The 15,163-nt window shown below is 42.6% G+C and overlaps 1 protein-coding gene across 2 annotated transcripts; it reads left to right on the top strand.

Moving 5' to 3' along the window:
* Nucleotides 1-3,103: 3,103 nt before the first annotated feature.
* On the top strand, nucleotides 3,104-11,715 carry LOC104963082 (uncharacterized). 2 transcript variants are annotated; one of them, XM_010791631.1, is made up of 3 exons: nucleotides 3,104-3,277; nucleotides 3,366-3,460; nucleotides 4,673-11,715. In XM_010791631.1, the coding sequence occupies exon 3, from the start codon at nucleotides 4,806-4,808 to the stop codon at nucleotides 10,908-10,910; it is 6,105 nt and encodes a 2,034-aa protein (XP_010789933.1). In that variant the 5' UTR covers nucleotides 3,104-3,277; nucleotides 3,366-3,460; nucleotides 4,673-4,805; the 3' UTR covers nucleotides 10,911-11,715. The 2 variants fall into 2 exon arrangements, with proteins under 2 accessions (XP_010789933.1, XP_010789932.1); XM_010791630.1 differs by having other exon boundaries at nucleotides 3,363-3,460.
* The last annotated feature ends 3,448 nt before the right edge of the window (nucleotides 11,716-15,163 follow it).

Below are 15,163 nucleotides of genomic sequence, written 5' to 3'. Positions count from 1 at the left end.
ATACCTTAACAAATAACTATTAATTACTTAACTATTGAAATTTTGTACAAAACACAATTGCGTTACTGAAATATCAAATTTTAGTGCCCAACCCCTCCTACTTGCCTCGTATTTGATCGTTATTTATGAATACTTCCAGAATTTCTGTCGTGACAGCAAATGGGTCTATGAAAAACTTCATAACCTAAAGGAATGTCTTTCACCACCGTCTGACGAAGGTAATGTCATCACATTATTAGTTTAGTTAAAGTGTGACTGCATTTAGGTAAGGACAACTCATTCTGCTGTAAGTAACTTTCAGTAAATAGGAACAACTAGGTGAAGTTAGTAGTGACTCCATTAACGATAAATTGGTGGGTATGGCATCGGCGATGTCATTTTCACTGCCTATTTGTAAGTAAAAGACTCGTTTTAGTAACGTATCGGCTTCCACCAACTGACGCACGCCGGAGTGACGCTCGTCATCTAGACGACCGACGGTTCGACCGAATTTTTATCGGAGTTTTGTCTGAGTATCGAGTTATAAGGTTATTCCGGTGTGGACAACTACACCCTGGAGATTATGGAGAAGATATCCCAGAGTTCGAAGGTACATGCCTATCGTATACATGACTATTGGTATGAATCAGTACCATTCAGGCTCACTATCCGGTTATAGATGACGTAATATACTTGTCGTCGGTTGCAGTCATTGCCTATGCACTATCCGAGTTGTGATCCTGTCGTTTTAGGTGTATTGTGGATATACGCTTGAACCAATAACAATACGAAACGTGACTTCATGTCCCACATAAAAGTGCACTAATGTACTTTCCAAAAGATATTGAAGTGACTATTATTTTGTATATATTGATTGTTGTGTTTTTTTTTTATCTTAAAGGTCCCATGTCATGGCCATTTCCACTGATCATAATTCCATTGTTGAGGTATACTAAAATAGAAAAATACTGTGCAATTTTACAAACTCACATTGGTTTCGCATACAGCATCTCTGTAAAGTATGTGTATTCAGCAGTATTCACTTTCTCCACTAAACGGCTCGCTGCTGCAGCTCCCCCCCCTCCTGAGCCCAGTGTGCTCTGATTGGTTGTACGTTGTGAATCGCGCTGAGCTCCGTGGAGGTGTGATTTCTTTGTTTAGCGATACACAGCCAAACACAGCCAAACTCACCCTGAGCACACACAAAGTCACAGCCGAAATAAAAACAATAAGTGTGGCTTGATATTGAGTAAGAAAAAGGGGTTGATAAACGCTGTGAGAATGGGTCTGCAGAGAGAATTTCGCCACGATCCCAACTGTCTGTTATCAGCCTGCAGCCAGGGAGGAGAAATCAGCAGAGCTGCCTGCACTGAGTGTGTGTGTGGATTGGTCAATTTGGACCAATCAGCGGGGGCTTAACGTAACGGCTCCGCGGACGTAACGTAACGGCTCCACGGATTGGCCCATTTAGTTCCGGGTACGTGCTTTCGTAAGCACGTACCCAGAAGAATCAAATGGATGATGACGTTTCACCAACGAGGCGTTTTGGGGAGGTATTTTCTGTGTTAGAGTTTTACTCGCTACAGGGTGTACTTTAAGGGTTTTGACTCTGCAGACCGTTTACATGCAGAAAAACCTTCATAACACACAAGGGGACGGGTAATAACCGGAAAAGCATGACATGTCACCTTTAACTCTCATAACTGAATCTGTTAAGCTAGCAAGGAAATGCCTGTTTTGTTTTTTGTAGTCAGTTTTTACGTAGGTAGCTAGCTGGTTAGCTTGCTAAGAAGACACAATATAATAAAAACAACAAACCGACCCTCCAATGGGACAAAGCATGAATCGTAAATTATTAACTTTGATTATTAGCTAACTGTGAAGCTGGCAAAAATAAATGAGGAGGGGGCAGGTCCATGTGAGGCCTTATTCTAGACGAGACTCTTGTACAGACATTAAAAGGGAAATGTCCCCACAGTGTCCGTGCTCACAACATGGTATTTGAACTCTGAACAGCAAGTAAGTCTATCTCTCCAAAATAAGGCAGGGACTTTTCCCCACAACATTATTTGCGAGTGAAATCATTGAGTGTTTATATCCAGTTCGAGTGAACCTTCTAACCTTATTCATACAGTATGCATCAGTTTAAAGTAAACCTAGTTCGCTAGTCTGAAGACATTTTTGCAAAAAAACTGTACGTTACTGCTTGAAGCTAGTCAACTAACATGTGCAAGGTTAACATGTAGCTGCTAAGCTGAAGTGTGTACGGGGCAGTTGTCAGAGAGGCAGGCTGTTACCTTTTGAAATACAACATGACAGAAATAGACTAGTGTATATATGGCACCTTGATGGGGCACAGCTTCACTGTGGATGCAGAGGCCATGGAGTTGTTGTTGGGGTCAAAGAGGGCTCAACAGCTATTGTCATTTCATGTTTTTAGATCTCATTTGTGGGCAACACTGTATTTAAACTGTATTATACAGATGACAGTGATGCTTAATACAGGATGTGGGCTTTGCATATTATGATGTCTCATGAGGTATAAAAACAAATCCATGCAGTAGGCTATTTATTTAACTTTCAACTTTCTCCATTTAGGTCATCCACAAGGTCAACCTTCACATATGACCTCATCCATTGACTTTCTCTGACTCACATGTGGTGACAAATCAACAAAACGCTTCCTTCCATTTTAGCTTAATCTCACAGCAACAACAGCTGCTTTGGTCCTAAAACCAGACTACCCAGTCATACACTTTCATGTCCACATCACGGTCTTGTAAACAGAGCTTGGGCAACAAGTGTTAGCCCTGCCCAGCTATAGTCAGGCAGCAGACATACGGATAATAATCTCCTCCTTAGGGACTGCCAGGCTAATGTGTGTGAGGCAATGGTCTATATCAGAATGCTGTTTCCCTGGGTGACAAGCTATATTTTTAGCCAATGGTCAGTATACTCCAACCATCTGTATTGTCTCCAACAAGACAAACATTGTCTGATCCTCATTTACATGTAATATTTTAAAGGTTCCTAAAAAGATGGTCCATGAGGGAGCCTATCAGCCTTAACTGCTTGGCTACAAAAATAACCAATGACAGTGTCCATTTCATCCGGCTGGCCTGCCTTGCCCTGCCACTCGACACCCACTGGTTATTCCAATGTGAGCTAGCTAGCTGTGTTGCTGCTCAGTTTGGCCACACCGACTTCTGCGTCTATTTTGGTATCTTCTGAGCTGGCTATCAGGACCCCGGCCACTCCACTACATTTGAACATGGATCTGAGTGCTTGACTCACTTTGGTGAGTTTTTGTTTTGTTTCTTCAACTTTAAGTGAAGGACTCTGATAACCATTAATGACAAGCGGTAACAAGAGCTTACTTTCAGCAGGTGTTCCGACACTGGATTCTACTTTGGAGGATTTGCGTTTGATACCACAGTCTAGATTGGACGGTTACCATCAGCATGAACGACTCATCACCAAGGTAAGGAAGCAGTGTAATAATAAAGCTATTCACAAAGATATGAACCACACTTCAAGCCAGCCTACAGAATATAAGTTATAAGAAGTTTCTTTTGACATTAGTATCAAAAAGGACTTATAGCACGAAGACCACTCTAGATTTCATTGCTATAAAATCAATACCACACTATTGAAACGTCTATGAGGGGGATTTATGACCATATTCCAATGCTCACGCCTATATACAGTACAGTTATCTGGGCTCCTCATTCCTCGGGTATAAATATACGAGCAGATGCTGGGAAAGTACCGCGGTTACTAACTGATATCTGGTTATGAGAGCTGGTAGACTTTTGGCAAGCAAAGTCTCCTGGAAAGCCAAAACATTCTGCGAGTCAGGCTTAAGATACAGTAACGCCTCTTACTTCTAGCAATTTTACCTGATTTGATAGTTTGCAATATTAATAATACAAATAATACTTTATCTTATGGCTCTTGTAAACATACCTTCTTGCACTTCCTTTTACCCTTGACAGAGAAAATTAAGTTTCGGTGTACAGATACAAATACACAATTTTCTTTGAACATCCGTGTTTATATTTGTCTCATCTGCTTATAAGGAGAGTCATGTTTATGCCGATTGTTGAACAGTTGAGTTATATGCCAGTAGCAATGCTCCCAGGTCAGGGCACATCAATGGGTTAAGGAGCTATTCTAAGACCTCACCCAGATAGCTAAAGTAAGCTACAGTAGAGCAGCTGCTGTGTGACTGATGTGCTGATTTACGTTTCCTGCTCTCTGTGGTGTCAACCTGTAGACATGAATATTGTCCTGGAGCTCAACATAACCTGTCTATTTATCAGCCAATTAAACATGAAACAGATGTGATTGCATTTGCAAAGGATATGTTCAATGACAATGTTGAATACATGGACTGTTCTCATACTGTGTTACCCACAGTGTGATTAGTGCTCACAGCTTTAGGAACCATACAGGGCTTAAAATAGGAAAGCGCATGGCTTGAAGTGTTTGTCTGCTGCCCGCATAGTGACAGCACGGGCAACGAAGACACATATCGGGTATATAAAGGTCATCACAGAGTTCAAAAACGTTCACAAAATTCATTCGATATATCGGGAATTTTTGAAATGCACAAATTCTAGATTGATAACTGTTTACAATGTGTGAGTTAAATGTTTGCAACTGACACTGATTTCACTTTCTCTCGTTTTAGAAAGTTGACATATCCCACCACTCCCCCAATGTTAACCTGAGCTGGACGAAAACCAAAGGATCTACAGAGCTGCAGGAGCTGTAGGGGCCGCAGGACAGGTGATGAATGAGACAGAACGAAGGTTGTTGGCATCATGACCTGTGTGGATAAGCGGCACGTGAGCCATCGGACGGGGAGCATGCTCCACCATCGCTTCCCAAATGGCTTCACCGACTTGTTCATGGACGAGACCGATCGAGAGGTCAGCACTCTCACCGATCGGGCCTTTCGAAGCCTCTGCGTTGGAGATGACGCGGTTTACAATGACGAGTTATTGTATGGATTCTCACCTTTCAGCTGCCACAAACCTTTGGTGGGGGATCCTCATAAAAAGAGTCATCCCAAGGAACCTACAAAGCAAGAGCAAAACAAAACTGCCCAGCCATGGAAACAGCAGCAACAGAAGAACATATCCAACATGTCGTCTTTCCTCAAGGCATTAAGTGCAACAGAGGGAAGCTGTGATGGGATGTTGATCAACAATGGAGGTTTGACTGACACTAAGGGGGAATCGTGGGATAAGTCTGCACTTCGCAGCATACAGAGAGAGTTATCGGATTTCTCCACGGATTATCACAGCAATTTTCCAGATGGACATAACAAGACGCGTCAGTCTGGAGATGGATCATCTAACAAAACAAGCAAGGATGCTAGCCTGTACTCAAAGAGCAAAAATGGGAAGTCTACTGTCAAAGTAAGGAAACTTAACATCAAGAACTTTTTCCTCCACAGCGAGTTTAGCCCTTTTCAAGCTTGGAGGGATTTGAACCAGTTCCCTTTTGGCCAAGAGGACACTTCTATTCTCCCCACAGACAATGTCCCAAAATGGTGCGACCTGTCTTTTTACAAGGAGCTCACAGAGGCCCACAGAAAAGACACTCTGCATGAAGAGGAGGTGCAGTCATGCCATAAAGCAGCCCCGGACCCCCCTCCTCCCACTGCTCCTAAACCCATCCCTCCCCCTCCTCCTCCAAAAGTCCTGCCAAAGCCTGCAGCCACTCCTGCTGGGAAGAGGTGCTCATCAGAAGGAGGGGAGGGGTGTACTGCCCCCTGGAGGCGAAACAGATCCAGGGCAACGAGTGTGATTCCAGGCAACCAGCTTGGGCCACCCATCCAAGAAAACAGCTTAAAAACATTGGAGGAAAGTCTTTGGTTGGCAAAGAAAGAAGCTAGATATGTGGAGGTGAAAGCAATTGAGGAAGTCAGCTCTTTGGCGTCTACTCCGTTCAGCATCTGCCAGCTGATGACTCCCTTTATTCCCTCCAGACAAGCTACAGAAACATCAGAAATCCTTCAAATGGTCCTCTCGCCATCTGCACTAGACCTCCCACTGAGACCGCACTCCGAGGCCAAAATGACCCCTGAACCTGCAGTCAAACGGGACAGCTACAAATCACTCGCCTCGAGCATCCTCTTCAACCTCAAAGACAACAGGAAAAGGGTGAAAAGCCGTTACAGCCCTCCTAAATTCAAAACATTAGAAGTGCCTGAGAGTGGCACCCAATCCCCACGCTCTGATATTCTGAGATATCCACAAGCTGGCTCTGAGGGTTACGCGTCAGGATTAAGCACTCCTGCCATTTTCAAAGATGGACTGACAGTCTGCACTCCCGTTTTGGAATCTAACAGCACCCCAATAGTTGGTCATACTAAGCAAGATGCAGATGGACCTCTTTCAGACGATTATTTGTTAGCAAATCTACTGCAAAACAAAAAGGAGGCATCAGGTGGTCTTGGTGAGGATAACCCAATATCCCCCTTTATACAATCAAAAAGGAGTCCCAAAGCTAAAAAGCAAAACTATCCGTCTCTGAATTTGTACAAGAAAGCCAACCCTATTGACAGTGATGTGAAATATCTTGTATTCCCTCCGAGCCCTGGTGCTCCACTTCACACAGACGACCCAAGTGAGACGAATCACCTTTCACCACTCTCGCTAAACGAAGGGCTCTTTCCAAAAGCACTGCCAACAAACACAGGGCTTTCACCGAATACTTTAAATGTCAACAAAGATCGTTCACCTAAAGTTTCCCCTCTTGCACTTGAGAAAGAGGGGTTGTCGTCAAATGCATCAGTAGGGAAAAGAACACCAAATGTACCAGAAAAAGCCAAACGACCTGCAAAGGACATCAAAGAAAGCTCTAAAGAAAAGGTTTCTAGTAGCCAACTCAGTACAAAGGATGTGATCAGAGCAGCAAGGGAAGCAATTCATGCAGCCAAAAATAAAGCTCTATCTTCAGCTCAGTCAGATAGCATCAATAAGCCTGTTTCAGATACAGAAGAACTGAGGGAGAGAGACATGGATAGGAGGTCCTATTCTAAAGAAATGTTCAGCCGCAACAGAGAAAGTTCAGTACCAGAAAACAGCAATGTTTTATCTCAAAGTAGAAATGAAACAACACCGGTAGACATCGTCAAAAAAGAGCCCCCGCCAGTTCCAAAGAGAAACTTTGCTATATCTGATATCCAACTCTCTCTTGACAACCAGCTAACATATAACGTTGACAGGCTCACTAATGGACATGCAGGTGATGCAAAATTAGATTTTAATGAAAAGGAAACAATCGAGAAACAGCGTAAACCCAAACATGTATTCTCAGCTAGACAAAACAACTACATCAAAAATCAAAGATATGCGGTGAGTGATGAAGAACAAGGAGGGGAGTTTGAGGAAAGGAATCTGAAAGTGAACAATGGGAGGGAAGTGGAGGACGAAGCCATTTCACCCAGAGAAATGAGGGACAGCGAGCATATTATTAGTGACTTGCATGCTTTGAAAGAGCTGGGGAAAGTAAGGCTTGGCGATCGTGTTCTGGAGAACGCAAAGAAGAAATTAAGTGCCTTTAAATTAGATGAGGAGACGAAAACTAAGAATGATTTGATTTCAAGGGAGCTAAGAAATATTAAGAAGGGTATGCTGTCTATGAGAGGTAACACGATGTCTAAGAGAGACATCTTTTCACAGAAAGAAAAGTATCAAGGCAAGGAAGAAACGTTCACAAAGATTGACAATAACGTCAAAGTAAACAAAGTACTTGTAAATGACAATTATGACAGAGCAAAAATGGCACTCGAAGAGATTATTTCAGACAGGCAGAAGAGAAAATATAGACCCACAGAACAAAATGCAAATCCAATGTTTGATGAGGACGCTGAGGAAAGTTATGGAACAAGGGCAGAGCTACGTAAACAAGCAACGAACGAATCTACGACAGAGGTGACAGAAAAACAAAATGGCAGCACTGTTGCACTAAAAGAGAGGTTAGGTGATCTCAGAGACCACAATAACATGAGACAGATCCTTTCTCAAACAGAACCAGGACTCAGTGAGAGTCACAGATCAGGTGGTAGGTTTGCTCTACCTGGCATCGAAACAATTGAAGACCCTAGCTACGAATCAGAAGAGGTGAATTTGAGAGACATTTCGAGACAGATATCTGAAGAGAGTGGAGATAGTCTGATGAGCAACAATGAAGGCAACAAGACAGATGCTCCCCCTGTTCCTCCTAGAATCAAAAAGGGAGGAAGTGTTACAAAGGACACGGATAGTTTGAAAGACGTCTTCGACAAAGGTTTAAAGTATGAATATGAAGAGGCACAATTTAATGAGCTGAGGAGTACAGGCTTGGTCAAACAAGAAGTAGACTTATTCAAAAGAGATCCTGTTCAAAGTGAAACTAGTCCTGTCAAAGAAATGGAGGCAATACACTTGCAAGTAGATATGAGTCCAACAAAGGACGCCACATTTGAAAACAGAAATGCCAGGGCACAGGAAAAACAAAAAGTTAAGCGAAAAGCTCCTTTAAGACCAGATCATTTAAACACACCGGGTGATAACGTAACTAATCATTTAGTGGCAGTAGAACCTGAAACGACAAATAGAGCTAGCGAGGAAACAAATGGGCATGCAGAGGCTATTGGAGACATTCCCAGGGATATAATATCACCCTTACTGCTTGTAAATGGTGTTAGCATCAATCAGAGCCCACCTGATCAAGGCAGCTTGTCTTCAAAGTCATCTTACTTCTCTGTGGAGAGTGCACTGCACAGAAATACGGAGACAGAGTCAAATGTCTACCACTCTCTGGAGAACTTGATCGGAGAGGAGGATGAGGTTGATGAAGACACTCGGGATATTCCACGAAACACAAAAGAAGATTCGGATAGGATGGACTTGGAATATTATTCTTTGAGTGATCATGAAAACGAGCCGGAGCTTGTAAAACCACAAACACAGTCTCCTCAAAAAGAGACAGAAGTACTGTTCAGCGACAGCAAGGAAAGAGACATTACTACAGAAACCTTCGATCATGATGGAAATAATCAGACCCCAATGTCACCTTCCAATATTATCTCACCAACGTTGGGGATCCCTGCCCTATTTAAGGTCAAAGACAACACTTTCACCAATAAGATGAGGTCAAAGACAGTTCAACCATGGTCACCAAGAGGGAGTCTGAGTGGTTCAGAGAAGGGAGAGGAGGTACATCAAGTAAACGACCATCTAGACCTTCTTCTGGCTAAGGAACCTGACACCAGGGGCTGCACACCAATACCAGATGAAATCTTCAAACCTGAAGAAATTCAATTACAGATTTCATCTCCCATGCCGCTTTCTCCGTCAGATCTACAAAGCGAAAGCCCACAGAAACCACAGGTTGGAGGGTTCCTCACCGTCCCACTGGAGGAGGACAGATTGTCTGGGGTAAGTCCGTTGTCTGAAGGCGTGGAGAGCTTCTCAACCAGCGCAGCAGACACCGCTGATGAGATGGGAATGAGCGCTTTGGTGTTGAAGCTTCCCAGCGAGCGGTCTGGGTCCACCTGCAGTGGAAGTGAAAGCCAAACAGGGTTGCCTAAACCACCAGTTGTCTTACCCAAATCTGAAAAGGCTGTTCTCAAAGCCATTAAGATCGCAACTAGAAGAATTAAGAAGGAGGAGGCGGCACAGAAGACCTCCCACAAGCCGTCTCAAAGCAGCAGCAAACACAGAGCGGAGAGACACAAGAGCGACAAATCTGAGCACAAAAGCAGTAGCAAGAGCAGTGAGAGACCAAACAGAGAAAAGACTGAAGATGGTCATCGTCACAATGAAAGTAACCACGGCAAACACAGTCAAGATCAGAGTGAACAACCACCCCGTGATAGAAGAGGCGACAGAAGTGAAAACCATCATCAAAATCAAACAGACGTGCGCCAGAAGACTCGGAGACAGAGCCATGATGCTGTGGAAAGCAGTCGCCAGAACAATGAAGCGCTTCCCAATGTGGAATCAGAAAGGCCAGGTCGCAGCAGCAATAAGCACATTCGAGATAAACCAGAGCAAAGACACTACAGTAGTGATAGGGTCATCAGTAACGTACCTGTGTACAAAAGTCAGCAAAGCGATAGACCCACGTCGGACAGGCCATTCAACCGATCCCAAAGCATTGACAGGTACTTAGGGGGAAAAGTGGAGCGCAGGCTTAGCAACGACACGTCTATGAACGAGAAGCTCGATACGAGGACCCAACGCATCGAAAAATCCATCATGGACGAGCTTCAGCAGAGAGGGAGAGCCAAAGAAAAGCCGAGCAGAGATAACCCAACCAGGAGGAGTCACAGTATTGATGTGTACCCCAACCCCGACCCCAACCCCAACCCTAACCCCAACCCCATCCCCAACCCTAACCCTAACCCTAACCACAACCCCAACCCCAACCCTAACCCCAACCCCAATCCCGCAAATCTCTCGCGTCAATCGAGCTACAGCAGCCACACCAGCCAGCTTTCTCGCCAGTCTAGCATCGAGCACGCCATTGTTACACAATCCTTTCCAATGACCCAACGTAAGCTCCTCCAGGACCCTGACACCGGGCAGTACTTCTTTGTAGACATGCCCGTACAAGTCAAGACAAAAACCTTCTTTGATCCAGAAACAGGAAGCTATGTGCAGCTTCCAGTCCAGCCACCAGAGGGCGCTGTTCCTCAGGCTTCCACCTTGGAGGTTTTGACCCAGCCTATGGTCGTTTACCACAGCTTCGTACCGGTGCCACTGTCTCCAATGACTCATGCATCTACCATCCAAGCCTCTCATATGGAGCCACGGATGAGGCAAATGCACTGTAATGAGGGACATCAATATTTAGAGCCTGTTTATGGTCAACCCGACCACATGTTAGGAGAGTTTCTAGGCACAGAGGAGCTTGACTGTCCAAGCTGATAGGCCATGAGATATGAAAGGAAAGATCCACCCTCCGCTTAAGCTCTTTTGCCAATACCTTTTGAACAGTTAAAGGGTGGATTTCCTCCTTTAGGTTAAGTTTCTGATCCTTGCATTTCTTTTCTTGCCTTGAATTACACGAGACAAAGAAGCTGTGCAGGCCCCGGTTGGTTTGTGAGGATTTTGACTTGATTGTGAACCGACAGAATTGTAAATTATTTATAGATGTTGTCGTATGCTGTTGTTTGAATGCGAGTTTAAGGATAATGTGCAATTTTTGACAAACATACGGGACATGGGTGATCCATGTACATAATGTATTAAAATGTAAACAGAGACGGAAAGCTTTTATGTAAATGTGGAGTATTTATTTTAATTGCAACAGTTTTTTTGGGGTCTCCACCTCTTTTTGGTATTTTGTTTTATTACCTGCCTTGAGATTTCCTTTTTCACCAGACAGTTTGCAGTCACTAAAGTTATCATTAGAGATACTTGAGACAAACAGAACTGGCTCAACAAATGAATTTAACTGATCATGTCAGCACGACTAAACACTCAAATCATTTTGCATGCTAAAGTTGAAATTGCAGTTACAGTTGTGTTTGATACAAAACTATTTTTTTTGTTTATATTGCCTAAAAGCTTGAACTGGCATTTGTGCAATCAATGTTTTTTAATATGCAGAAGACATGACGGAGAATTGGGATTTGCACGTTTGTTGCATTGGCATTTTTCTAAACTAGAATAAAGCAGGGCTGTATTGTGTCTGTGATCCATTCCAATAAAAACAACTGTTGTTACAGAGTTTTATTCTTATGTTGCCTTTCATTTCACTGTTCTTCCTCTAACGTCTTTTCAATATAATGAATTGAAGTTGGTGTTATTGGTGTTTTAATTAGAGTAAAATTAAAGTAGAGGTCATTATTATTTTATAATTATCTTGGCGGGCTATTGAACCCAAATGTTTGCAAACCATTGGGTATTTTCATTTTTAATTAATAAGATAATGCAAATTAATTGAGTGGACAATTCGGAACAGGTTTAATGTGGTTCTATAATTTCCCTTGTTGTGTATTTTGAGATTGTTTTTCTAAATATAATCACAATCTGATCCAGATTCTGTAAATGTACAGTAATGGAGTGATTTGAGATCTACAACCAGACCTCTATTTCGCCATCTGCTGGTCAGTAGCGGCAGTAAATAGATAAGAAAGTGAATATGGGCCTTTCCAAATACCAACACAAATACAATTTTAGAGAAAAAAAGCCAGATTCTTGTCCACACTCCAGCTCCCCTTTCAGCTCAAATTTTAATTGTAAATGTTATTAAAACTGAACACCAATTAATGTTTCTAAACTATGTCTCAACATTTTTCGCTCGCCTGTGCATTGGGTATTCATTCGGACTATTTACATTTCTGTTCATTTCATGCTATTTAAATGTTGCCTTACGACATCTTTTTGGCTTGCAGCGTCACAGCTTGACAACGTGATCAAATTAAATTAACCGATCCATACCCTTGTTTAGGTTAAGGACGTCTAAACAACAACAACTAAATGAGATTGAGATTAGGTGATTTATAAACCCCTTAACATATGGCTAAGTGATCAACAAATCAAAGTCCGGTGCACATTAGAGACTTTAAGGTGCATGGGAACCCGAGTAAATGATGTTCGTTAGTACCTTCAATATATAATTACTAAGAGCAAAAGATCATCTCAAGTATGGATAGTTAAAACAATATCTATTTGGTAATACTCCACGAGATGGTTTTGGAATCCAAACTAAACTAAACTGGATCGCCGATTAAAATCTGAGGAATAATCGTTTATTTCTCAACGTTATACAATATCTATATATGTGCACGAAAGATTCAGTGTTTTATTGAAAGTGTCGTCCGCCCACCCCTCATTGTCCCAGTGTTAAGGAGTAAGTATGAAATAGAACAATATATTTTCATTTTAAATCTATTTGGTAATACTCCAGGAGATGGTTTTGGAATCCCAGGACTAAACTAAACTGGATTGCTGATTAAAATCTGAGGAATAATCTTTTTATTTCTCAACATAATACAATATCTACACATATGCACGAAAAAAGACAGTGTTTTACTCAAAGCGTGGTCTCATTGTCTCAGTGTCAGGAGTCAGTGTGTCAGTGACAGCCGCAGCTTAACGCCACCATGTCGTCGTACTGCTTCAAAACCACGTTCTCGTCGTCGTCGAAGTACAACAGGCTGATGGACTGCAGTTTGTCGGGCACACAGCAGGGGGCCTCCACCTCGTCGCTGGACAGTTTGAGGGCGTGCATGATGGAGCGCACCGTGGCGTGGTTGGTGGCTTTGAGGCTGCCCCCCAGAGGGAAGGGGCAGGAACCTTTGCAGTGGTAGGCGTTGTATCCGCGGGGAGAGATGATCCAGCCGGACCAGCCGATCTCCTCGAAGTCAACGAAGAGAGGAACTCGCTGGCAGGACTGAGAGCGGGAGTGGGGGGGGAAACCTGGAGACGCTCGCCGCCTCCTGCTGTGAGGGTCCTGGAGCTCAGGGGCCGCAGGGTGAGGCTGACCTGAAGAGAGAGGAGGGGGCATATCAGTTAGAAGAGCAATATTTATATAAAGAAGGGGTGTCCAAACTAGGGCCATTTTGAAGCGGCCCTCAGAAATTCAAAAAGTATAATGGAATATATCACACAGTGGTAGTCATGTGTTAATAAGCCCACTTTTCAAATAAATTCAGTCAATGAAAGTTAGAAACATTGGTACCACTTTACAATAAGACTACCCTTATAAGGGATTCATAAAGGGTCTATAATTAAGTTATTAATTAGGTTGTAAACACTTACATTTTCATACATCGACACAGGCTCACTATTTGGCAAGATGACTAAGCCTTATACTGGCTACTTAGAGAGAATCAACTCAGTGAGCAACAGATACCAAGGATGCTGGCTGATGAAGAAGACGAAGTAAGTTAGGTTGCCAATATAAGGCTTAGTCATCTTGCCAAATAGTGAGCCAACATTTATCTGTACTGCTAAGTCTTATATTGGGTACTTAGCTTACTTCGTCTTCTTCATCAGCCAGCATCCTTGGTATCTGTTGCTCACTGAGTTGATTCCCCCCCTTCCATCTTGACGTTTCTTGGCATCTCTTTATGACCATTTATTTATGAGTTACTAACATTTACAACTGCCAAAAGGGAGCCTTATTGTAAAGTGTGAAACACATTCCCATTTATTAACGAGTTACTACCATTTCTAATAAGGCTTAGCAGTACAGATAAATGTGGGCTCACTATTTGGCAAGCAACCGGTCACAGTCACCCTGTTTATCTCATGTCTTATAAAAGCTTATTAATGATTTATAAAGTGTTCACAACCTAATTAATAAATGAATTACAAACTATTCGTAAAGCCTTTATAAGGGTAGTGTTAGAAATTAAAATCAATGTTGATATGGCGTAATTTGAATTAAATACACTATTTGATTTAAATCAGTTTTATTCTGAAAAACCGGAAGTTCTCACTATTAGTTTAACACTTTTATTCTGAAAATTTGTCACTTCCGGTTAGCATTTAGCATCTGGCGGAATCATACGATTTCAAACCTTGAACCAAGGTGAAATGACATGTGATGTTGTACACTGAGCACACTGGGATTAGCACTCATTTATTGACGCTGAATAATGTGTAGCAGGGAATGTTTAAATAACCACAGACGCCAGAATGATGCAATTTAGCTACAGAAAAAGNTAGTCTTATTGTAAAGTGGTACCACATTTTTTGGAAACGTCATGCTTTTGTAAGTAATTGTTTTTAAGGTATCTTTTAAAATAACCTTCATGTCTGTTGATTGTTGCTCTTAAGGGTTGTTAGCTGATCCATATTATTTCTGCTTTACAACAAATCGGTTGTCTCATTACATTATAGCAGTGGTCACCAACCTTTTTAAGCCCAAGATCACCGACCTCGGCCTAGGTGAAAGAAGAGATCTACCTATTGCAGAATTGAGTATAAAAAAAAAGACGGCCCAGACAATGCTTCCAATTTGAGGCCTTTTATATAGGCTAATTGCATCTGAATTACTCTTACAATGAAGGCTCCATAATCAGCTCACGGCATATAGGCAGGGGTAAAGTGCTATTGGGGGGAGTGGGGGGCGGACCTCACCTCCTCTGATGGGGTCCGAGGGGATGCTCCCCCGGGAAGATTTTTAAAAAAATATTGAAGTTAAAAGCATCAACCTGGTGCACTTT

This window comes from Notothenia coriiceps, unplaced genomic scaffold (assembly GCF_000735185.1).
Source record: "Notothenia coriiceps isolate Sejong01 unplaced genomic scaffold, NC01 NC01_scaffold00035604, whole genome shotgun sequence".
NCBI classification, from domain to species: domain Eukaryota; kingdom Metazoa; phylum Chordata; class Actinopteri; order Perciformes; family Nototheniidae; genus Notothenia; species Notothenia coriiceps.
This window is presented reverse-complemented; position numbering and strand designations above follow the sequence as displayed.